The 24,970-nt window shown below is 44.9% G+C and overlaps 1 protein-coding gene across 4 annotated transcripts in view; it reads left to right on the top strand.

The window, feature by feature from the left end:
- Positions 1-17,971: 17,971 nt before the first annotated feature.
- GFRA1 (GDNF family receptor alpha 1) overlaps positions 17,972-24,970 on the top strand; it is a 218,779-nt gene continuing 211,780 nt past the window's right edge. Inside the window, exons 1-4 of one of the 4 annotated variants that reach the window (XM_050805658.1) lie at positions 17,972-18,455; positions 19,334-19,619; positions 20,489-20,782; positions 22,024-22,107. In XM_050805658.1, coding sequence (XP_050661615.1) covers positions 19,580-19,619; positions 20,489-20,782; positions 22,024-22,107 — 418 coding nt within the window. In that variant the 5' untranslated portion in view covers positions 17,972-18,455; positions 19,334-19,579. Of the gene's footprint in view, positions 18,456-18,672; positions 18,747-19,333; positions 19,620-20,488; positions 20,783-22,023; positions 22,123-24,970 lie in introns of those variants that run through there. The other 3 variants (XM_050805660.1, XM_050805661.1, XM_050805659.1) reach the window with 3 other exon arrangements.

Below are 24,970 nucleotides of genomic sequence, written 5' to 3'. Positions count from 1 at the left end.
GCGATGGCTCATGCCTGCAATCCCAGCACTTTGGGAGGCCGAGGCAGGTGGATCACAAGATCAGGAGACTGAGACCATCCTGGCTAACATGGTGAAACCCCGTCTCTACTAAAAATACAAAAAATTAGCTGGGCGTGGTGGCAGATGCCTGTAGTCCCAGCTACTCGAGGGACTGAGGCAGGAGAATGGCGTGTACCCAGGAGGCGGAGCTTGCAGTGAGCCGAGGTCACACCACTGCACTCCAGCCTGGGCAACAGAGCCAGACTCCACCTCAAAAAAAAAAAAAAAGTCTGATATCCAGAATCTACAAGGAACTTAAACAAATTTACAAGAAAAAAACAACCCCACTAAAAAGTGGGGAAAGGACATGATTAGACGCTTCTCAAAAGAAGACCTTTACACACCCAACAAACATGTGAGCAAAAACTCAACACCACTGATCATTAGAGAAATGTAAAGCAAAACCACAGTGAGATACCATCTCACATCCGTCAGAATGGCAATTATTAAAAAGTCAAGAAACAACAGATGCTGGCGAGGCTGTGGAGAAATAGGAACACTGTTGGTGGGAATGTAAATTAGTTCAACCATTGTAGATGACAGTGTGGTTCATTCCTCAAAGACCTAGAACCAGAAACACCACTTGACCCAGCAATTCCATTACTGGGTATATACCCAAAGGAATATAAATTGTCGTACCATGAAGACACATGCATGCATATGTTCATTGCAACACTATTCACAATAGCAAAGACATAGAATGAACCTAAATGCCCATCAGTGATAGGCTGGATAAAGAAAATGTGGTACATATACACCATAAAATACTATGCAGCCATAAAAAAGAATGAGATTATGCCCTTTGCAGGGACGTGGATGGAGCTGGAGGCCATTATCCTTAGCAAATTAACATGGGAACAGAAAACCAAATGCCGCATGTTCTCACTTGTAAGTGGGAGCTAAATGATGAGAACATATGGACACAAAGAGGGGAATGACACACACTAGGGCCTGAGGGGTGGGGTTGCAGGGGTACGGAGAGCATCAGGATAAATAGCTAATGCATAGTGGGCTTAATACCTAAGTGATGGGTTGATAGGTGCCACAAACCGCAATGGCACACGTTTATCTATGCGACAAACCTGCACATCCTGCACATGTAACCCAGAGCTTAAAATAAAATTTAAGAAATTCCTAAAAAAGAAAAACAAAGGGTAGATTCCTACTTGAACTGGTATTTCGACACCCTTGTTCGTAGCAGCATTATTCACAGCAGTGCACATCAATAGATGAATGGATAAAACGTGGCATATACATACAATTGAATATTATCCAGCCTTAAAAAGGAAGGAAATTCTGATACATGCTACAACCTGGATGAACCTTGAGACATTATGCTGCTGGCAGGCATGGAGATGGGGAGCTTTATGGTGTTTTAGATTCCGAAGAAGTTTCAGAAGATCTAGAAAAAGGTCCTAGAGATGGCTAGTGCTGATGGCTGCACAACAATGTGAGTGTACTTAATGCTGTTGAATTGTACACTTAAAAACGTCTATGCGGTAAATTTTTTATCTATACTTCACCACAATTTTGAAAAGTACAGACTCCTGGCCACCCAAGCCTAGATAATCAGAAAACCGAAAGAGAGAGAGAGAGAGAGAGAGAGAGAGAGAGAGAGAGAGAGAGAGAGAAGGAGACAGGGAAGCAGGAAGGGAGAGGGAGAGAAGCGGGAGAGAGAAAGGTAAGGGAGGGAGAGAGAGAGAAAAGGAGGGAAAGAGAGGGGGAGGAGGAAGGGAGAGGGAGAGAGAGAAGGAAGGAGGAAGGTAGAGAGAGGGAGAGAGAGAAGGAAGGAAGAATAGAGAGAGAGAGAGGGAGAGAGAGAGACAGACAGAGAGAAAGAGAAATGTAGCAGGTAGGGATGCAGCTGGAACCTGCAAGCTCTCCAAGTGACTCTAGTATAAAAATGTGAGGACATTGATACGTACCACATTAGATCCCCTCTGCTTTACACCTACACAGCAATCTACATGTTTACTTTGTAATCATGCTTGTAATTCGACTGTAAGTTCCATGAGGGCAGGGGCTCTGGCTGCCTTATTCAGCATTTTATACCCAATGTTTAGTACAATACCTGGCTCAGAGTGGCACTCTTTATATATTTTTTGAATTATTTAATTTGAACATAAATCTCATATTTTTATTTACAAAATAAATATAATAATTGTCTTGAATGCTTGATACGAAGACTTGAGACACTGTATATAAAAGACCTTCCACTGTACCTGACTCATAGTAAGTGTTTAATCACTAGAAGCTTGATTATTATTAGTAGTAGACGGAGGAATAAAATTATTCATAGTTTAGACCAGGAGTTACAGACATAGATTCCTACAGGCTCCAAGCAGGTTATGTAATTACATTGAGCATGCTGGTTTTATATTATCCAATATGAAGTGGTGGGAACTGTGGTGGACTAAACTTTTATTCACCATATAAAAGTTTATATGGTGATATAAACTTTAGATAGACTACCACTACTTAGCCTATCAGTACTGTGTGAGTACTCAGGCCCCGAGTTACCGGATCTTCTGATTTTTCAAGAGAAGCTGGAAATATGAATTTTATCTAAACATTTCTGATCTATGTAAATTGCCTTTAAAGAGAACTATGTAAGCTATTTAAAGGTTTTGAAAGCTCTGTGCAAACCAAACAAAACACATTTGTCCATGGCTGAGAGTTTGTAGCCTCTCATCCATCCCAAGGCTCAGAGCTTTCCAGGTTCCTGGGATAGACTCTCCTTCTACCAAAAATGGAATTGAAATGTCTACCTTGATTGAACTCATTGCACTTTTGAGTTTGAGAGACCATCTAGTTCAAACCAATAAAAACAGTAGGGTGCTAATGGTGTCCTTACAACTGATCTGTCAATAAGTTCAGGGTGGTGGGGCTGGGGGCCCAGGACAGATGTCTGTGGATGCTCACAGCTGCGTTGACATTGCCCACCAACCTGAAAAGTAGGACAGTAGTGGAGGATCATGTTGTACGCTCTTGTTTAATTGTGTTCCACTAGATTTCTTGGTGTGCTACTTACTTACTGCCTTTGCAATTAGGTTATTTATCTATACCTAGGAGGACAGAATTCTTTCCAGCAGCTAGGGGGCTCTAGCAGTCCACCTTTCAGACACAAATTTGCTAGAATTTGCAAGTCTAAACATGAATTACTCTTTTTTCATTGTTATCTCTAAATATTACTAGATTAATATGATCTAAACAGTTTTCAAAATTCCCATGCAAAATTACTGACATTCTTGGTCAAAAATTATTCTCTTTATTTCATCTTTTTTCTCCTTTTTATTAAAAGTTATTTTCTATATAAAATTAAGCTTCTTGGCTTTATGTTCAAAGTGTTCTAAAAATCTAAATTAGAAAGTAAATTTCTACTCATGGGTGAAATTATTGACATGCCTTGTAATCATACTAAGCATTTAGGTTGGTGTGTGTATGTATATATGTGAGCTCAATCTCCTGGGCTCAAGTGATTCTCCTGCCTCAGCCTCCCGAGTAGCTGGGATTACAGGCACCTGCCACTGCAACTGGCCTATTTTTGTATTTTTAGTAGAGATGGGGTTTCACCATATTAGCCAGGCTGGTCTCAAACTCCTGACCTCAAATGTGCCTTGGCCTCCCAAAGTGCTGGAATTCCAGGCGTGAGCTACCATGCCCAGCTAGGTTGGTATATTTTAACCCAACATTTATCTAGCACATTTAGGGAAAAACTGTTCATTGATACTAATATAATAACAAGCAAAATAAATTCTCGCTCCATAAAAATTATATAATTTGACCACTTAAAACCAGAACAACGTTTCAGCTTTTTGGGATGTTCAACAGAAGATGTAAGTGGAGCATCTGAAGATGTATCTGCTTGCCACTCCTGCTATTTTTTCTGACATTTCCACTGTCAAGATATTTAAAAGTAATAATTTTGCTTTAATTCCCAGTTTCTCTTTCTTGTGCCCTCCATTCTGCTCTAGGACATGTTTTGAAAGCACTTAGAGGCACTTAATGGACAGATTTAGCAAAATCTTCATCCTGTTTCCACAGCTCAGTCGCATACAAAAGACTGAATAAACTCTTTCCTCCTCCTGCCTTCATCCCCTAAAAGTATTGATTGTGGTCAAGGGGAGAGGCAGAGGGAGGGAGATTTCCCTTGTGTCAAAGCTACACCAAATATATATATATATATATATGTTGTTGTTGAATCGGTTCTTTTCAGATGCTAAATGCCCACTTCCGGTTTCTTATCAGCCGCTTTGGTGTAGGATTGGCAATAACGTTACTTAAACAAGTACCTGCACGTATTTTCAGTTTCCTGAATATCTCAAACATCACTGTTTCCCAAGTATACTGACTTCAGGAGAATAGAAAATGGATTTTATTCCAAACCCTTTTTTCCAATTTGCAAACCCAAGGGAGTTTAAGGGAAATGCAATCCACATGTTTCTGACCATTTCTACTCAAACATCTAAAGTTTTTTGTTGGTGTTTTGTTGGTGTTAATGAAAGTGATTTGATGCTACAAAGCTTCTAAAATAAATATTGGTTATGCCCCCATTTTTCTCTAATAAATAAGTTTATTTGGATAAGATTAATATGAATCCCTTAAAATCTGACTTTGTCTTTAAATTAAAAAATCGCCGGGTGCGGTGGCTCAAGCCTGTAATCCTAGCACTTTGGGAGGCCGAGACGGGTGGATCACGAGGTCAGGAGATGGAGACCATCCTGGCTAACACGGTGAAACCCCCTCTCTACTAAAAAATACAAAAAAACTAGCCAGGCGAGGTGGTGGGCGCCTGTAGTCCCAGCTACTTGGGAGGCTGAGGCAGGATAATGGCGTAAACCCGGGAGGCGGAGCTTGAAGTGAGCCGACATCCGGCCACTGCACTCCAACCTGGGCGACAGAGCGAGACTCCGTCTCAAAAAAAAAGAAAAAGAAAAAGAAAAAAAAATTAAAAAATCATGGCCAGGCACGGTGACTCACGCCTCTAATCCCAGCACTTTGGGAGGCCCAGATGGGTGGATCACGAGGTCAAGAGATTGAGATCATCCTGGCCAACATGGTGAAGCCCCATCTCTACCAAAAATACAAAACATTAGCTGGGCGTGGTGGAACATGCCTGTAGTCCCAGCTACTTGGGAGGCTGAGGAAGGAGGATCATTTGAACCTAGGAGGCGGAGGTTGCAGTGAGCCAAGATCGTGCCACTGCACTCCAGCCCGGAGACGGAGACTCTGTCAAAAAAAAATAAATAAATAAATAAATCATTTCTGTAAGGGTGGGTTCTAAACTCACTTCTAAATATATCATGTTATCTAGCCCCTCATCTATTTTTATCATTTTCTTTACTACATTCTTTCAAGTCCTTTTTATATAGTAAATCATTCATTCATTCAACAGATACAAATGCCTACCTGTCCCAGGCTGTGCTAGGTGCTGGGGATACAAGAAGAACACGGTAGACTTGCTCCCTGCCTTCATGGACGCAGAGTCCAGCAGAGAAGAAAGAGATTGCACAAGGGTTTGCACATCTGATGAGAGAATGCCAGGATAATAGAGAAGGCTTTCCAGAGGAAGCATCCTGCATGCAGCAACTCTCAGCCAAGCAAAACAGGGACCATGTCAAAAGCGAGACCAAGGGAACAGCAGGTGCAAAGCTCTGGAGTGGAACATAAAGAAGGTCGATAGGGCTGGAGCTTAAGAAAGTGAGCAGGGAGGGGAGCAGGATGAGGCTGGGGAAGACCATGCAAGACCCCGTTTGCCCATCTGCCTCTTAGAATTCATAGCACACTCAAGGCCACTAACGGGGACAAAACAGGATCCTTCCAGCCTGACACATCTCCAGACTAGCCCTCTGTGAGCATTTCACCCAAACACAGAGTCTGTATTATGTTAATGTACATTCCCAAATCACCAGCAAGGCAAAGCAAAGGCCCCTCCTCTGAGATTCTTTTAATTATACAGGGATATAGATATAGAGCTTTATTATATATACATATATGCACATAGATGCATATCTTAGGTTGATGCAAACCGCACTTAATTGTGCCCCAAGCTAAGCTAATACATGGCTATGAATGTGTGTGTGCATCTTTGCATTTTCTACTTTTCAGGCTGAGCCTTCCTCCTTCGCCGCGGCCATTACTTTGGCTCAGGCTTTCTTTTCTTCCCTCCACCAGGTGTTGAAATGGCCTCTCAGTCTTCCTGCCTCCAGTCTTTCAACTCTTCAATCTCCAAGCTGCTGCCTCATTTCATGATGCCATTTCCCTCTTAGAAATCCCTGAGAAGTCCTGTGTGAATCTCTGATGAATCTGCTTTGCCCAGAGTACAGAATCCAGAGTAGTTTCTGGCCCAAACCAACCTCAGTGGCCTACCTCCCACCCCTCCTCTCCCCACCTTTCCCAACCTCCCCAACCCTGTACTGCAGCTCCCCCTGTCACATGGACTTTTCTCTCTTCATCTGATGGAGGATCTCTGGTTCTATGCTGTGAAACGCTGGTTCCATGAGATGTTAATGGTAGTCAGGCCAGCCCCCAATAGTCAAATGTGTTGGGAAAATACAATAAAATTGAATTGTATCACCCCTAATTTATATGTTGAAATCTTAACCCCTAGTAGCTCCGAATGTGACCTTATTCCGAAATGGGTCTTTACAGAGGACATCAAGTTAAAATGAGGTCATTAGGGTGGGCCTAGATCCAATACAACTGGTGTTCTTATAAAAAGGAAAAGTGGGACATTGACACACACACACACACACACACACACACACACACACACACACACGGAAAAGCGCAGGAAAACATGAAGGCAGAGATCAGAGTGATCATCTACAAACCAAGGAACACCAAAGATTGCCAGCAATCCACCAGGAGAGAGGCATGGAATAGATTCTCCCTCACAGCCCTCAGAAGGAACCAACCCTGCCAACACTGGCCTCCAGAACTGAAACAGTAAATTTCTGTTGTTTAAACCACCCAGTTTATGGCACTTTGCTAGGGCAGCCCTGGGAAACGAATACATAGTTAAACACGTTATTTCAGTGCAAGACTTTACAGAGTGTGTACTAAGCTCATGTGCCCTAAATCTCCAAAAGAGGGGACAGAGCATCCCAAGCCTATTTGACAACAACATCCCCTCCCCGCTTGCATCTCACAAGGATTATTATTCTAAAGAACAGACTTTGGGAAGTACTGACCCAGGACTCTAAACTCAGCTAAGGGTTAAGGACTAGAATGTGCGGGGAGGGAATGAGTAATCAGGTTCACCCGAAGCTGTGAATCACTGATAGCCATTTAACCTTCCTGGGACATTCTCCTCCACAAAGCGAATCTATAATGGGTAGATTTTAGGCCCTCGGGAAAGGTAAGTGAATAATTCCCAGCAGAGACAAAGTTAGCATCTGAGGCAGTAAGATGTTCCACTCTTTTATCTCTAAGCATCACCATGACTGGGCATCAGTTTTATAATTTACAGGACCCAGCGCAAAGTGAAAATTCAGGACCCTTTGTTCATAGCTTATTAAGAATTTCAAAATGGTGACAGCAGAGCATGAAACCAAGCTCAGGGACCTCCTAAGCGTGGGATGCTGCGTGACTGCACAGGTCTCACGTTTATAAAGCCAGCTACATTTTGGTCAGTCCAATATAATCCTTTACAATCGTACACCGCTGTCTGTTTATTTTATGAACTATATTAAGAACATTTCTGCATTGGGTGCCCCAAGACCACCCCAAGATTTGATGATTCTCTGGGAGGACTCACAGGAGTTGGTGTATAGTTGTATTGATGGCTATGATTTATTATAAGGAAAGGAGCAAAACAAGCTCTGCAGAGGAAAAGGCTCATGGAGCAAGGTCCAAGGGAAACCAGGTGCACGCCTCCAAGAGTCCTCCCAGAGAGGAGTCACACAGAGCATGCTTAATTCCCTCAGCAAGGAGTTTTGACAACATGTAAAATGTTATCTACCGAGGACACTCATTAAGGATTCAGTGTCCAGGCTTTCCACTGGTGGCTGGTCATAGAGTCACCCTGTGCCTGGCATGTGCCCAAATTCTAATTGTGCTCCTCAGTGTTTACACTAACAGGAAATAGCCAGTTCAGGCACAAAACAGCTTCTCTGACACTTTCTCCTGCTGAGGCTCAGTGGATGCACTCAATCAATTCAGATTTCTTCTGTTCAACAACTTAAGGTGATTATTCTAGAAAGCTTGTAAAAGATGATACACAAGGGCATTTCAGTTATTTGGCAAGGAAATCTTTCTATCTCTGCTTCTAGAATATCCTTTGTCATGAAGTGGAAGTCAGTGTTCAATGCACCTTTATTAGAAGTGTTACCTTGAAGCATTCGGGTGCTGTGAGACGTGGCTCTTGCACACCAATCCAAGTCTGACCACTAGTTTCCAGAAATGAGGCTCTTTCAGGGAGCTCAGAGCTCATCCACTCTAGAGCATCATGTATGATGGTGTTGTAGCCCTTTCTCCTTCCAACAAAGGGGCTAGAAGCTCATTCATGCTAAAGTACCATTAACCAAAATGCTTCTGCATTAATTGTCCCAAGGATGATTATGTTTTGGCAGGTGACACTAATTATACGAAAGCTTTAAAGATAGACCCTCAGCCGCAAGGTAGGGAGTCATTTTGGTGGGACAATCATTGGGTAAGCCACTCAACGGACAATCACTGTGGAACCGGAAGCACTCAACAGAAGTCTGAGTTAAGTCCATTGAAAGGCTGTAATTGATTTGGCATTCTAAATTATGCTTTAGTCTTCACTGTAATTACAGTGAGAATAACTCAGGTTAAGTCAAATATCTACTAATATTTTGGAGAGGCAAGGAGGGAAAGGGTCTGTGATAACTCTCTAAATTATCCAGATTTCTGTTTATATAGATCATGTTTGGTTTTGATCAACCCATATGTATAAGGTTCCTACCTTAGACTTTCATGAAGACAGCAATTATACAATTCACCAATAATTTTTCCAAAGATAAATTATGATTTACTTAACATTTATCAATCCAATGTGCTAGCTAGGGCATATAGAATATAAAAACTTGGCTTTTGCTTTACAGGATATTGAGACTCCTGGACATACAGTGTGGCACACAGAAAGGGACCTTGGACTTGGAATTTGGCTACTTGACTATGAAGCTGGGTGGCTTTGGGCAAGTAAGTAGACAACTCTGGGCTTCAGTTTCCTCATCTGCTCAATGAAGAAAGTAACCTCTCCTTCATCACAGAGTAGCAATAAAGATCAATAATGTAATTGGATTCATATGAAAGTGGTTGATAAACTATAAGTCATCTGTGTGTGTGTATGTGTGGGTGGGTGCGTGTGGGGGGTATGCATGCTTAAAGAATAAGGGAAAACTGCATTTAAGAAAACCAGCACATTTAATAAATGATGGCAATAATCCAGCCCCATTATGGGGAGCAGTTACTGTCATTGTCTAGATCACTGATGGCACAATTAACTTAATTAACACATACCTCTGTGGCAAGTCTGCTGAAATAACACTTTTCCTTTTAACATACCCCAGCCTTGCCAGCAAGGCATCTCCGAGTCATGCATCTTCCAAGGAGAGAGGCCCGTGTGTTAAATGGCTTTTAGCTGGTATGCAGAAAACTGAATTCCAGAATATCCACATCATTAGCAGCTCAAATTACTTGGAGAAATATTAGTAGCCTCACCAAAGTCTTGTAGAAAAGGGCAAAGACCAATGCATCCTCAAGCAGAGGTGTGTCTGGGTAGACGGGCTTCCTCCCCACGAGGAAGTCATTCTCATCAAATCCAGAGTGACTTCCCGCAGAGAGAGCATCCTCTTCTGCATAAGATTGTGATGAAGGAGGCTTGGGCCTTTGATCCGTCTGGTGTTGAGAGGGTTTTTGACAAGGGAGCATGAGTCTGTGTCTAGGTGAAGAGCATGCCTGTAGATTGCAGCTTTGCCATAGCATGGACTCCTGCTGATCACCTTGGTTGAGTACGGTTTAGGGCTGGAAAGGGATAAAGCAATGTACCCCTTCTATTTCAGAGACCTTCAATTTCGTTTAGCTCTCAGGAATGTTCCTCCTACTCTGTTACTCTCTCTTTTCCCCTTCTCTCAATGACATGACTCCATTTCATTTTCTACCTTTCTTCTTATCTGTTCTGTTATTTTTATTTCCACTCATGTTGACAATTATTCCTACACTTCTTTACAACATGGTTTGATTATTTCAGATATGCAGCTCATCTCCCCAGTGAAATTACACTTTCCTTCAGAGTCAATATTCTTCTGTATTTCCCATAGCAGCCTAACAGAGGGCTGGTCCATGATGGATATTCAATAAATAATTGTTTTTTGAATTTATTTTCCTTTACTTCTCTTTCATTAGAATTTGGGTGCATGAGCTCTACAAAGACTGTCTGGATGTATTGAAGACCCAATATAATACTGGCTTAAATATGACAAGTTTATTTGTCTCTCACATTATAGTATGTGATGCAAGGCTCTGGGCAGGCAGACAGTTGTACTCCAGGCAGTCATTCTGGGACTCAGGCCTCTTCTATCTTGTTGCTCCGCCATCCCTGGTGTGTTGTTCTTGCATGCCTGGTCCAGCGCAGCACAAAGATGCAGGATGGTGGGAACATGTAGAAGGAGGGTACCTCCTCAGAGCTTCTTCGCATCCTTTCTGCCACATCTGATTCATCAGATCTGGCCACATGACCACAACTGGATGCAGTGGAGAATGGGAAATGTAGCCTTAATACTGGGTGGCAAATGTTTAAATAAAACATCAGAGTACCATTAATAAAATGCAGTAGCTTTCAAAATTTTAAAACCATGATTCATAATAATAAATGTATTTTACCTAATGACCCAATACAGGCACCATGAACACATAGAAAACTTTTATGAAACAATACTTACCACTACTTTAAGTGATGCATTTAATATTTTTATTATTAATTAATTTATTTATTTGAGACAGAGTCTCTCTTTGTTGCGGGCTGGAGTGCAGTGGTACCATCCTGGCTCATTGCAACCTCTACTTCCTGGGTTCAAGTGATTCTCGTGCCTCAGCCTCTTGAGTAGCTGGGATTACAGGTGCCTGCCACCATGCCCAATTAATTTTTGTATTTTTAGTAGAAATGGGGTTTTACCATGTCAGCCAGGCTAGTCTCAAACTCCTGGCCTCAAGTGATCCGCCCACCTTGACCTCCCAAAATGCTGGGATTACATGCATGGGCCACCACACTCTGCCAACATTTAATGTTTTTATAGTTTATAAAATAAATGCTGCTTGTGACTAACGAATGGGGGATGCCTGCAATTTGAAGTGTGCTACTACAGAAGGATGAAAGAGGAAATCAAGAGAGTAACTAGGGGTCTCCACCATGGAGAAGGAAGTACTTTAGCATAGGCAAAATAATTTACCTGAATTCCTCGCAGTGCACATCACAGTATTAGACACTGGATAGATACAAGAAAATAGTCAACCAAAGCAATCAGTCCATAAATCAAACAATCAATGAAATATTACACAGCAGAGGTATAGTCTTTACTGATACTTCAGACAAAAAAAAATGAAGGCCAGAGGGGCCTTTACAAAGAGATCCTCTAGGGGTGTGAGCAGAAGAAATTCTTCTTGTCTCTTAATATGAGTTGTGTGTAGAAAAAATACGCACAAAAACATCCATCCCATTGATCCTTCTGTACTTTAAGCTTAACAGATAATTCAGATCAAAACCAAATGGATGTAATTTTAATTCTTTGTCACGGCCTCAAATTTATGAACTGTGTCAAGGGAAACTTCATATATGTATTGTGATAGTGTATCTCCTAGACTTCCCTAATTTGCTTTTGTGCTAGAGCAATCTATATAACAGATTTGTCATTCCTTCCATAGACTTCAAACTTGAGGAAAACCTCATATTGTGTGATGTTTTTCCTTGACAGTTTCAACTGACTTTTGTCAGATTTTTGACAGCAGAAAATAAAACCAACAACTCTAAGAACATTATACCGCATTTGTTTTCAGAGGAATAGTTTTCGAGTTTGGAGGAGTTTGAAATGACTTCTAAATGATGTCACAATTGATGCTTTAAAACAGGCCCCAATCTTTTGTGCTACAAGCACCACTGGCTTAATTAGTTCTGGTGGGGGCATCATCATTAACTGCGAGTTAATTGTGTTAGCGGGTTCATACTATAGCGCTTCCAGAGGTTTTGGTTTTGGTAAACAGTGCATTTCCATGGCATTTCTTGAAAGATGCTGGGGTAAGTGGCATAACAAGAACAGTGCTGCGTTACAGAGCCTTCATTGTTGCAGAGGGGCCTCGGGTCACTTATCCCCACGTCTTTGGTGATCTCTGCTTCTTCTCTTGCTTCATCAGCGATGGGAGAGGCCCCATCCCACCACTTAGAACAAACGTGCATCAATAGAAATCAGAGGTTGTTGCTGTCTTCGAGGCTGCTAAAAGGCTTCTGAAGAAGTGAGTCAGTGTTTTCAGTCTTGTTTTCATTCCACGTCCCAAAGCTCATCCGGATTGGCATCTGTGTTTGCTGCCTCCAGAGAGAGAGAGGCTAATTACTGGACAAAGCTGGGGATTAAGCTTCCCTCTTGCCCTTATGAAGGAACAATCCCATTGGAACAGGGTTTAGGGCTTATTAGGAGAGTGGTGGAGAGAAAAGATGTTTTCTCCGTGCAGGCGTTCTCCATCATTACTGGATAAAGAAGACTGAAATGTACAGGGCTTTTAATCCAACACCTATGGCAATCACGAGAAAAGCCTTCCAAGTCCCCCGAAGATGGGGTATCTTTTGCCATATATTCAGGCAATAAGACATGACAGGCATTTTATTTCATCAGGGCTACACACCTTGAATGCATTTTGTGGCATAAGGCCAAAGTACAAATGACTTCAACTCTCACAAAATGCAATATCCTTCCACAAAGGCATTAAAATCATTGCACCGGCTTATTAGTATAAGAAATAAAAATTACTTGAAAACTAAGGAGGAAGAAAGATTTCCTAAGATAGGTTCCTGGGGGTCAGGTGCCCAGATTGCCAATAAGAAACTTCCATTTGCAAATAATGTTCAAAAGACACTTCTTAATATAGTCAGCCTGGAAAAGGGCTCTGAAATCTGAGAGCAACTGGTTCTCCTTGTATTGCCAAAGGGCAAATGTCAAAGCGTAGCATTAGAAGGTGAGATCTGTGTCAGCATGTAGACCCTTAAACCAGCTTTCTGCGTGTAGACGGTTCCTATTTTCTCATTTCTCCTAAAAGATTGCAAGAGGGTTCGTGTGTTTATAAAAGAATTTTTAACACTTTGGGACCAATTTGCCTTTTAAAAATTTGCCTTTGTGAATGAATGCTCCAGGGTAGTCATAATCTAGCCCTTCTAAATCCCTGCCTCCCAGCCAGAAAGAGGCACATTTCTAGATGATTAGAGAACTTCAGGTGGGAACCTTACTCTGCTTCTGGCTTTATGCCTTAAAATATGACCTAAGGCAAGCTATCATTTCCCAGAAATGAAATATGTCATATGTTGCTATTAAAGTGAACCAGAAAAAGAGCATTCTATTACAATAATGGGTTTTGTTTAAAAAAATTCAAATGTCAAATCCCCAAAGGAATAATACATATTTGATACTATTAGTAGAACAGCAATACCAGTAATTGTATGAGGTACTTATACTTTGAATTGTTCATCCAGTAAAGGGATTTTATGTAAACCCTTCAGTAAAATTATTGTATCAGAGGAAAATGAGGAATAGCATCACTGATTATTCATGCAATCGATATACATTTATTGGGGGTGACTGTGTCTTGGTTATCAGTCTAAATACTGGGGATGAAAAAAAAAAAGACTAGGACAGTTTCCTGCCTTCAAGGAGCACACATTCCAGATGTGGAGACAGATGCAGCAACTAACTACAATGCAGTGTTACAATAGATATGGCAGAGACTTCGATGAGGCCATGGAGTATACTGCAGGGAACTATGAATTCTGACCAAAGAGGCCTGTATTATCCTAGTGTCCTGTTTGAGCTGAGCTGAACCTTGAAATATCAGGATGAAGCATGCGTTAGGCAGATGGAAATGAATGGGCAAAGGTATAGCAGTCAAAAACGTCATGGTACCCTTAGGGACTGGTGAGTGGTTTTTTTTTTTTGTAACTACAGCGGTAAATCTGTCAAGCTGTCTGATGTCAAACATTGAACTTTCATGGACTAGAATGAGTTAAAAAAAATCTGAATGCTTTTTGCGCAGTAGAATTTTACAAAATAAAGAGCCAAGGAAAGCAATGAGAGAAAGAGACAAAATGCTGCATGGAATAAAACTGTCATTCTCATCCTGACTCATCTGTTAACTTAGGAAAATACACTTACATCAAGAAATGCCAGAAAATTGCTCACTTCACGTGCTTACGGGTAGATTGAACCCAATTTTGTGGCATTAAAACCAATTTTCTGCTGAGAAAACATGTCACAGAGGATTACATGAACCTTTATAATTATTAATAATATTTGATACTTTGATGTCACCTTTCATCCTGAGATCAGTGCCATACACACAGAAACAGATAAGCTCCAAGGAAACAGAGATGATATTAATACATTAAGTCACAATGCTTTTCTCTCTTCCATATTCCAAGGGCTTTCTGGCCGTGTGTTTCTCTCACCTTTGGAAGTTAGTGGATGTAGGCCGGGCGTGGTGGCTCACGCCTGTAATCCCAGCACTTTGGGAGGCTGAAGTGGGTGGATCACGAGGTCAGGAGTTTGAGACCACCCTGGCCAACATAGTGAAACTCCGTCTCTACTAAAAATACAAAAAAATTAGCTGGGCATGGTGGTGGGTGCCTGTAATCCCAGCTATTTAGGAGGGGCTGAGACAGGAGAATCCCTTGAACCCAGGAGGCGGAGGTTGCAGTGAGTTGAGATCACGCCACTGTACTCCAGCCCAGGCGACAGTTTGAGGCTCTGTCTCAAAAAAAAAAAAAAAAAAAAAAAAAAAAAAAGTTAATGGATGTAGTTATAAAGCAGTGATTTTTTAATTTTTGTTTTTATTAGCTCCTACTACAAGAAGTCTTAGGCTACAGTACAGGCCACATCTTTCTGTTCACAGCTTTCCTTGGAAGATCAGCTTTGGACATATCGGTTCTCCTACTCCTTAGCTTCTTTGCCTGCTGATCTCATCCTGACATACCAGAAGTGGGCTGTGTCTTCATGGATTCTTTGACTTCCACAAGAGACTAACAAGGCATCATCATCTTTGTCAACATCATCATCATCATCATCATCACCATCATCGTTATCATTATCCTTCCAACTACAACCCCCACTACTGCTGCTGCTTATGAAGTAAGCACTCTATGCACTATTCTACTATTCATATATATATATATATATATCATATTAACTAATTCCACACCAACATTATAGGGTAGTGCTGTCCACTATAGCTTGCTGCAATGATGGGAATGTTCTTTATCTGTGTTGTCCAATATGGTAGCCACCAGCCACATGTAGCTATTGAGCACTTGAAATATGGTTAATGCGACTGAGGAACGGCATTTTTCTTTTATTTAATTTTAATTAATTTCATTGACATAGCCACATGGCTAGTGACTATTGTATTGGAAAACACAGTTACAGCCTCTGGGGGTTATTGTTACCTTTTTAAAAACAAAGCTCTGTTTTCATCAGTAGCACGAACTTAATAAGGACTAGTGTGAGTGAATGGTTCAGAAATATGTTATTGAAGCTAAAAATACAGATGCTCCTTGACTTCCAATGAGGCTTATGCCCTGATAAACTCATCATAAGTTGAAAATATCATAGGTCAAAAATGCATTTAATATACCTTAAACTACCAAGCCTCACAGCCTAGCCTAGCCTACCTTAAACATGCTCAAAACACTTACAGGAGCCTACAGTTGGGGAAAATTATCTAACACAAAGCTAATTTATAGTAAAGTGTTGACTATCTCATGTAACTTATTCAATACTGAACTGAAAGTGAAAAACAGAATGATTATATATGGTCCATAATCAAAATATGGTTTCTACTGAATGTATATGGCTTTTGCACCATGGTAAAGTCTAAAAATATAAGTAGAAGCATCACAAGTTGGAGATAATCTGTATTTTAAAAAGAAGTCCCACATTCTACATTTGGAGAGCTTTTAGTTCATCCTTCCCCGACCCTGTTAAAATTTGATTCAAAAGAATTCTGTGGAATATATAGGGTAACATAAAGTCATTTCTAAACCAAGAACATTTACAAAAGATGTGGATGATGTCTTAAACCTCATTGTAGTCCAACTATCCCAAGTAGTCAGCACCGGTAAGCACTAGTCCCTCTATTGAAAATTGAAATTCCAATTACTGATTTTCCAAAAGAAAACATTCTCCTCCACTTAAGAAATGGAACAATGAAAGAGGGTTTTCTGTTTCTGGTGACCAGGGAGAAACGGAGTCTTCACACAAAGTCTTAGTTCATATTCAGCCCTCCTTTCCCTGAAACCACATCCCCAGGATTTATCTGGTTTGTTCGTGAAATTATGGGAAAACACTTTAAGGAGAAGAAACTGATCAGATGACTTAATTACATTTCTACTTAGTCCACCCTGTAACTTAGACTGTTAGAGAGAGAGAACTTAAGTAGCCCTTGGTTTGAACCATCTGTCGCGAAAATGTGACATATGTTTGCTTTGTTTACTCAACAACCAAGTGTAAACTGATACACTGAACTAGAGGATCCCTGAATGGTGTGGCTATGGGTGTGTGTGTATTGGAGGAGGGGTGTCTGATGAGGGCGTCCTTCTCCTCATACCTACCCCGGAGGAACACGCGTACAGCACAAGAGGAGTGCGGATCCGTAGGATGTCCCCCGGGTTTGGGGCGCGCCCCGAGACACAGACCCTCTTTGGCGACTCCACACAATGTGCAGCCTGCCTGCAAGCAGCCGCTGCAGCCTAGGGGCGCGCCTGGCTGATGTGTGGTTGAATGGAGAGCGGCCCAATCCTCTTCCTTCCTCCTCTTCTCCCCGCCCTGACACCCGGGCCTCAAACTTCAACCAAAGCCCGTGCCCTTTTCAATTAACCCCCCTCGATCAAAATGAGCCATTCTTTTCTCTCCTCCGCGGCGGCCCATTGTCTGGCGTGATAGGTTTGCTGATTTGACAGCTGGGCGCACACATATTTGATTCAAACTCGGTCTCCCCGAGAGATGAACTTGGACATCAGCAAAGATCCCGAGCACTGCGGGCTGGCTCCTAGACCAGTCTCCGGACCCAGTGTAGACTTCGGTGCCCCGGGCGCCCCCCGGCGTGCGGGAAGGGGAGCGTGTGTCAGGGGTGGGGGGCGGGGAGTGAGCAGCACGACTGGGAACGAGGGCTATGTACATGTTAGGCTTTTTTAGGCTTTCTTTTCTTTCTTTCTTTTTTTTTAAATTTATTCTCGAAACAGCCAAGATGGAGGTCAGCTTATAAATTTCCTAAAGCCAGGTCTGGCCGGGTTTAAATGCAGTGGGTTGGGGGCTCGGCTTTTGTCTCCTTGTCGGAGCTCGAGGAGATAGGTAGAGACTGCGTGTGCATGTGTGCGTGTGAGTGTGAGTGTGCACGCGCTGGCGTGGACGAACGGGTGGGCGCATCCCAGGATTGCCGCTCCGGCGTCCTGGATCTGAGTGTGTCTTCTACGCACCAAGTCTTGAATCACAGCCACTAGTGACGTGGGGGGAAAACTTTGTGTTCCAAAGAAGGGTCTGGCTCGATTGCCCTAAGAAGAAAGAGCCCTTGTGCCCGTATGTGTGTGTGTGTGTGTGTGTGTGTGTGTGTGTCAGAGAGAGAGAGAGAGAGAGAGAGAGAGAGAGAGAGAGAGAGAGAGAGAGAGAGAGAGAGAGAGAGAGAGAGAGAGAGAGAGAAAGTGTCTGGCAGCACCCGCGGCCGGCTGCAGAACGCTGTGTGTCCTGTGCGCGCGTGCTGTCCGGCCGCGGGTCTCACCGCAAGCGAGCGTGTGCAGCTGCGGCTGCCTGGAGGGCGAGCTTAGGAGGGGGCTGGAGCTGCGGGGCAGCGGGAGCAGGAGCAGGCCGAGGGTCCGCTGGCCAGAAGAAATCTGGCCTCGGAACACGCCATTCCCCGCGCCACTTCCAATAACCACTAACATCCCTAATGAGCATCCGAGCCGAGGGCTCTGCTCGGAAATCGTCCTGGTCCAACTCGGCCCTTGGAGCTCTAGAAGATTGCCGCATCTATTTTTTTCTTTCTTTCTTTTTTTTTTTTTTTTCCTAGGGCAAATAAAGTGAGCCCGGAAAGGGAAGGAGGGGGCGGGGACACCATTCCCCCCGAAAGAATAAATAAGTAAATAAACTGGCTCCTCGCCGCAGCTGGACGCGGTCGGTTGAGTCCAGGTTGGTGGCATTTGGAGCTTTTTTCGTTCTGTTTGGGAACCCATTGCCGCTTCCTGTCCCTCTTCCCCACTCCTTCTTCCTCCCTCCCCCGGCCACCTCTTTCCGTTTTGCAGGCGTCTCCCAACTTTGGGGCCCGGGGGGCGCTCGTGGCGCCGGGCTGCACCTGCCGGGGCGCGCGGGGACTGCGGGCCAGCGCGCTCGCCCTGGGCGGGGGTGCGGAAGCGCCCGAGTCCGGGCACCCGGCGAGGGTGTGAGAGGTGCGGACACTCAGGAGGGAGCCGAGGACACGCGGTGGGTAGGGGCGCAAGAACTGGGTTTCAGCCCCAGTCGGGACATCGGTTCCCCATGGCTTGGCGGCCTCTGGAGGGAGACGAGTCCCGGGGAGAGGGAGGGCGGCGACAGGGGCTAGGGATTGGCGATCTGAGTGGGGAGGGCCGGCGGCTGAGGGAGCTCGGTGGCTGACGGAGGAGGGGGAGGCCAAATTCCCGGGAGAAGGGGCTCTTTCGGCGCCAGGGCTGGCTGGGGAGCTGCCGCCGCCGCCACCGAGGGCTTGTATTCCAGGCAGCGGCCGGCTCCGCTCACGGCGCTCGGAAAGTACCGTTTATTTATTTATTTGCTCGTGTTCAGCCTCTCGGATTGAACCCAACAGACACCCCCTTGGACTTTAGGAACCCTCTTCAGACCTCTCCAGCCCTCACCCCCATTCCCGTGTCAGCGGCCCCTGGAATACACGCACATGCACCCCGACCCGGGTGGGGGTGGGTCTTCACCCTGGCGTTGGAAAGTCTCCAAAGGCGGGAACGGGGGAGGGGAGAGGGGCTGTGGGGGGAGTCTCCTGCGCTCTCCGCTCTCATCTCAAAGTGCGCCCTCCCTTCCAGGTTGGGTCGGACCTGAACCCCTAAAAGCGGAACCGCCTCCCGCCCTCGCCAGCCCGGAGCTGAGTCGCCGGCGGCGGTGGCGGCTGCCAGACCCGGAGTTTCCTCTTTCACTGGATGGAGCTGAACTTTGGGCGGCCAGAGCAGCACAGCTGTCCGGGGATCGCTGCATGCTGAGCTCCCTCGGCAAGACCCAGCGGCGGCTCAGGATTTTTTTTGGGGGGCGGGGACCAGCCCCGCGCCGGCACCATGTTCCTGGCGACCCTGTACTTCGCGCTGCCACTCTTGGGTAAGTCGAGGCCCGCCGCGGGCTTTCTTACCCGCTGAGTCTTTCCTAGGGTCGTTTGCAGCAGCCCACTCCGCCCCCCGCACCAAAATTGGGGCGCGGGTGCGGTGGATGTGGGAGGAAGAAGTTTCGTTTTGGGGAAGGGGATCGCGAATCCCCGGGTTAGGGAGGCGGTGGCGGTGCGGCGCTGCCCGAAGCTTTTCGGGCTTGGTTTTGATTTCCTGTGGTTTTTAATGACCCAGCTTGGCGGGGGACTAAGGAGCCCTCCAGCCCAGGGCCCTGCAACCCCAGAGAGTCTCCGGCAGCTCGCGGAGCCGCGGCAGGCAGGTGGAGTTGGGGAGCATTGGGGGCGGGAGACCAAACTTGGAAAAGTTTTTCCCGAGTAGCTTCTGAGCGCTCTCCGCCCGGCCGACCGCTGACCACGGCTGGCCTGCCCCGCGCCCAGCGCGCGCCCGGTGCCCAGTCCGCCGCCGCGCTTCTCCTCGGAAAGACCCTGAGTTTTAGTCGGGCGGAGCGGGTGGCTGGAGCTGGGGGTGGCCCAGGAGCCCGGGTCGTCGCTCAGGCCAGGATGCCGCGGGGCGGAAGGCCGACGTGCACGGTGGGCAGCGCAGGCTCTGGAGCAAACCCTTAAAGCCCGCGGGCTGAGCCTGCGCCACCCTTCCCTACGGGCCCGGAAGGGAGAGGAGCTGGAGTTCCTGGGGGCGGGAAAATGGACTCCCGGATGGTCGAGAGGTGGACCCGCTCGATCCCTGAGCAGGGCGCCCCCGAAGGCTGGTCAAGCATCCCTGACCTGGGCGCGCGCCCTCGCCCGGATCAGTGGCGTCCCGGGTCCCCGCCCGCCGCACTCAGGCTCCCTCCCCTCTACCCCACAGACTTGCTCCTGTCGGCCAAAGTGAGCGGCGGAGACCGCCTGGACTGCGTGAAAGCCAGTGATCAGTGCCTGAAGGAGCAGAGCTGCAGCACCAAGTACCGCACGCTGAGGCAGTGTGTGGCGGGCAAGGAGACCAACTTCAGCCTGGCATCCGGCCTTGAGGCCAAGGATGAGTGCCGCAGCGCCATGGAGGCCCTGAAGCAGAAGTCGCTCTACAACTGCCGCTGCAAGCGGGGTATGAAGAAGGAGAAGAACTGTCTGCGCATTTACTGGAGCATGTACCAGAGCCTGCAGGGTACGCCCGGAACCTCCCCACACCACCCTGCGTCCCTCCCCGAAGGCAGGCGGGCCCTCCGTCCCCCGGCCAGCTGATCTCATCCTCCACTCACTTCTCCCCAGCTGCGGAATGAGGACCTTTCATTGGCCCCCAGGGACAACGGCAGCTGGTGTTTGCTGGGCTGACCAGCATTGTTGAGCCTGGTTGTTGGAAAACCCATGAGGAGGTCGGGGGCGCGGCGGGGGGCACCCCTGGGACCCCACTGACCTCTCTGAAACCTGGTCAGAGCATAGGAGGAGGATCCCACTCAAGGACCCCAAGGAACCCACAACTTCTTTCCAAGGAGAGCCAGCCTGGAGCTTTCGGTGGCCTCAGAATAATAATAGGAGGGCTTGCCCTGCAGCTGGTCTGGACTTTCCCCCGGTCTTGTTCCCTTTAGTCTGCTCTGACCTGAGATAGAGTATTGTAAAAGGTCCAGGAAAATCCATTCTATCTTCACCCTCCCCACCAAACGTGATCAAAGGCAGATGTGTGAAAAACCGTTTGTCATCTTACATTAGCTGAGTCTTGAACCAGCTGGTTTGGTTCAACCTCGGTTATCACAGAAGTAGCTCAGGGAGAGAAAGAACCACTTGTCACAACCATCCAGTCCAATGGGAATGTTTTGGTCCTCGTAAGCCAGAGGGGGCTCATGTTTGTAAACCTAACACAAACACCTTGTGTGTTCATTCTCGACTGAGACTCACACGGGAGATATGTATTATACAGATTTGACCTGTCAGCAGCCACTTCCTCCAGAGTCTATTAATGAAAACCTGTTTCAGAGATGGGCTGTTTAATAGCCATGGTACCTGCCTTCCAACTGTATGCCAAGTTTTGGGAGCAAGCAGAAATGTGGGTCTTTCCTGGGTCACCTTTCTTCCATTGGCTCCTGGAGGCAAGCAGGGCTCGTGACGTCATCGGCTCCAGCTTTCCTCTCTGATTTCTATTCCTTTGCAAAGAGTGGGAGAGTTTTCTGGCAAGATCGGGCTGGATTGTTCTCCAATGTTTTCATGGCACTCTGGGGAGAACAAGGACAACAAAAGCAGAGGGAATGAAAAGAAATAACCATAGAGAAAGAGATGCATTTGAAATCTTTCAAAGTTTCAGCATCTTTTTGTTACACAATCATAACATAATTAGGATTCAGATTCAGCAGCAAAAACCTGCTTGAAATATATGATTTTCATATCTGAGCCCAGTCTTTCTGTTGTTTTTAGGAAATGATCTGCTGGAGGATTCCCCATATGAACCAGTTAACAGCAGATTGTCAGATATATTCCGGGTGGTCCCATTCATATCAGGTAAGCAGATTTATAGTTCCACGCCGATGCTTTTGTGTGCTTGAATTCGTTGGCTTGCATTCTCTTTGGCTCTCAAAGAGCGTATAAGTAGATAGTTGAATGGCACAGTGTTTCTGGGAAATTAGAAATAGGATGATGATAATGAAGAGGCAGAATGCCTAGAGATGATTGTATGACTTGAAAGTAATTCTAAATGAAGTAATGTGGTGTGGTGGTTTGGAAGAGGTTCGAGGGAGATGACTTGGTTGAGTTTTTTTTTTTTTTCCACATTAAAATATGATTGGCCATCTCTTGCAAAGGGAGTGCCACTTTTGTCTGTAGGTGGCAATCGTATTCTCTTTTGCTGCATACCTTACATAGTGCCTCCCTGGAAATGGGATCTGTTCAGATTATGCCACTTACTTTACAAGAGGCCTGAAGATAATCTTAGATTGTTGAAAAATTTGGGATGAATTCTCTTGTCTGCCTTTGATTTAAAAGATTAAGCTCTGCCATTTGTTAAGAATTCTTTTGCTTCTATTTTTTCCTGAGCAAGTGTGTGCATTTATGAGAGAATGTACTCCTGCCCCAACGGCCCTTTTAAATGTGGTCTCACTTCCCATGGTTTGTTTTGTCTCTCTTTGCAGTTCTATGTGTGGTTTGGAAATGAACTTTGTTTTAGAATTAAGTTTTTCATAACATCTGCTTTCAGACAGCCCATAAATAAGCAAGGCAGTAATTTATCTTTATGACATACAGATTCCAGACTAATGTTGTCTTTATTTATTTACAGTTTAGACATTTTCTCAAGTATATATAGCCACCACAAATTATATGTCTCTCAGTGGTTAAACGTGATGGTTAATGTTGAATTTGATTCTATGAGATTATGGTTTGTAACTGGTGAGAGTGTCCTGGTGTTCTAAATGTTTTGTGTGTGTGTGTGTTTTTTTTTTGTTTTTGTTTTTTTGTAGAAAAGCCACAGGATCAAGGGAGTGTATAAATACTGATATTTTATTTAGGTGTATTATACATGCATTCATCCATTCACCAAACATCCATTGAGCCCCTACTATGTTCTAGCTATTGTGGTTTGGGCAGTGAGCCAGTCATCACCTTGCCCTCATGAATCTTAGAGATAGACAGGAACTGACATTTATCAAGCCTTATTATTTGCCAAGCGCTGTGTTAACAGTGTTACATCATTAATTTATGTAATCATCAAGTGCTTCTTAGGTATTAATATTTCCATTTTATAGATGATTAAATTGAGGCATAGTGAAGTTAGGAAACCAGTGCCAAATCACGAAAGTCTTAAATGGTAGAACCAGAATTGAAACTTGGATTTGTTTGATTCTAAGCTTTTGTAACATCTACCCTTTGCCACTCAGAGTGTGGTTTCTATACTGGCATCATTGACATTGCCAGGGAATTCATTAGAAATACAGGATCTCATTTTAACTACTGAATCAGAATACACATTTTAACAAGATCCCTGGGCTGGGTGCTTCATATGCACATGAAGCTTGAGAAGCGTTCCTCTACATCATTCTGTCTTTTCCTTCAGAGGAAAAGTGTGTGTGTGTGTGTGTGTGTGTGTGTGTGTGAGAGAGAGAGAGAGAGAGAGAGAGTCTGTTTTGGCATAAGATATAAGGATACAAGCTTAGTATAAGAGGAATTCAAATGTTTCTCTGTGTAATACCAATAATTTCCACTCCATGTCACTTCTAGTGCTTTCTGTCCCTTTGATCCAGCCAGGACAGTGTTTTAAGCAGTGGAGAGGAGATGTACAGACAAACGTATGTGACCACCTAAGCTCTCCTGGGAGCAGATCTGTAGAAACTAGGATGCAGTGTGGCCAGTGGAGTGCCAGAGGCAAATCTGACCTTCATCCTGCTTTTGAGGGACAATGCCTCTTACCTACTGTCTGCCCTGTGGACTCCTCAGTCTTTTGTACTGATCCCTTGGAAGGGTATGAGCCTCTCCATGGTCACTGATAGTGAGGAAACAGGCAAGGAAGAAGGGCCATTGGGTTTTAATTTCAGAATTTCTACGAGCAATGGGTTTTTGTTTGTTTCTTGCACTGCCGCCCAGGGCCCAGGCTGGAGTGCAGTGCCATGATCTTGGCGCACTGCTACCTTTGCCTCCTGGGTTCAAGTGATTCTCCTGCCTCAGCCTCCCAAGTAGCTGGGATTGCAAGCGCCTGCCACCATGTCTGGATAATTTTTGTATGTTTAGTAGAGAAATACATGTCACCATGTTGGCCAGGCTGGTCTTGAACACCTGACCTCAAGAGATTCGCCCACCTCGGCTTCCCAAAGTGCTGGGATTACAGGTGTGTGCCACCATGCCTGGCCACAATGGGGTTTTTATTATTTTTTTTTTAACTTTTTTTTTAGAGACAGGGTCTTGATCTGTTGCCCAGGCTAGAGTGCGGTGGCTTGATCACAGGTCACTGCTGCCCCGAACTCCTGGGCTCAAGCGATCCTCCTATCTTAGTCTCCCGAGTAGCTAGGACTACAGGTGTGCCACTACACCGGCTAGCAATTGAGTTTTTTAACACTCATTTTCCCTCTCAGAGTTGCTCTTTCATTTGTATAATGAGGTAATTAGAGTAAATAATCTCTAATCGTTACAGTCCGTGGATCTGAGAAAAGGTTGGGCTCATCTCTAGAATTCTTCCACAGTTCTCTTACGTCACCTTCTCCAGCCTTGCAATCATTTCAACTCTTAAGGAGGCATGGTCATTCTCAGATACCACAGGTTTGTCTGAATTTATGAGTACTGGACATTCTTCTGCATGGGCCGAGTTTCACTCATGCATTCCTTGGATCTCATTCACAGGCCAGGTTTCTTTTCACAGAAAGTATGATCTGGAGTTTGT

The sequence above is a fragment of the Macaca thibetana genome, chromosome 9 (assembly GCF_024542745.1).
Source record: "Macaca thibetana thibetana isolate TM-01 chromosome 9, ASM2454274v1, whole genome shotgun sequence".
NCBI classification, from domain to species: Eukaryota; Metazoa; Chordata; class Mammalia; order Primates; family Cercopithecidae; genus Macaca; species Macaca thibetana.
Note: the sequence above shows the minus strand (reverse complement) of the source record. Positions and strands in the feature narration are given on the sequence as shown.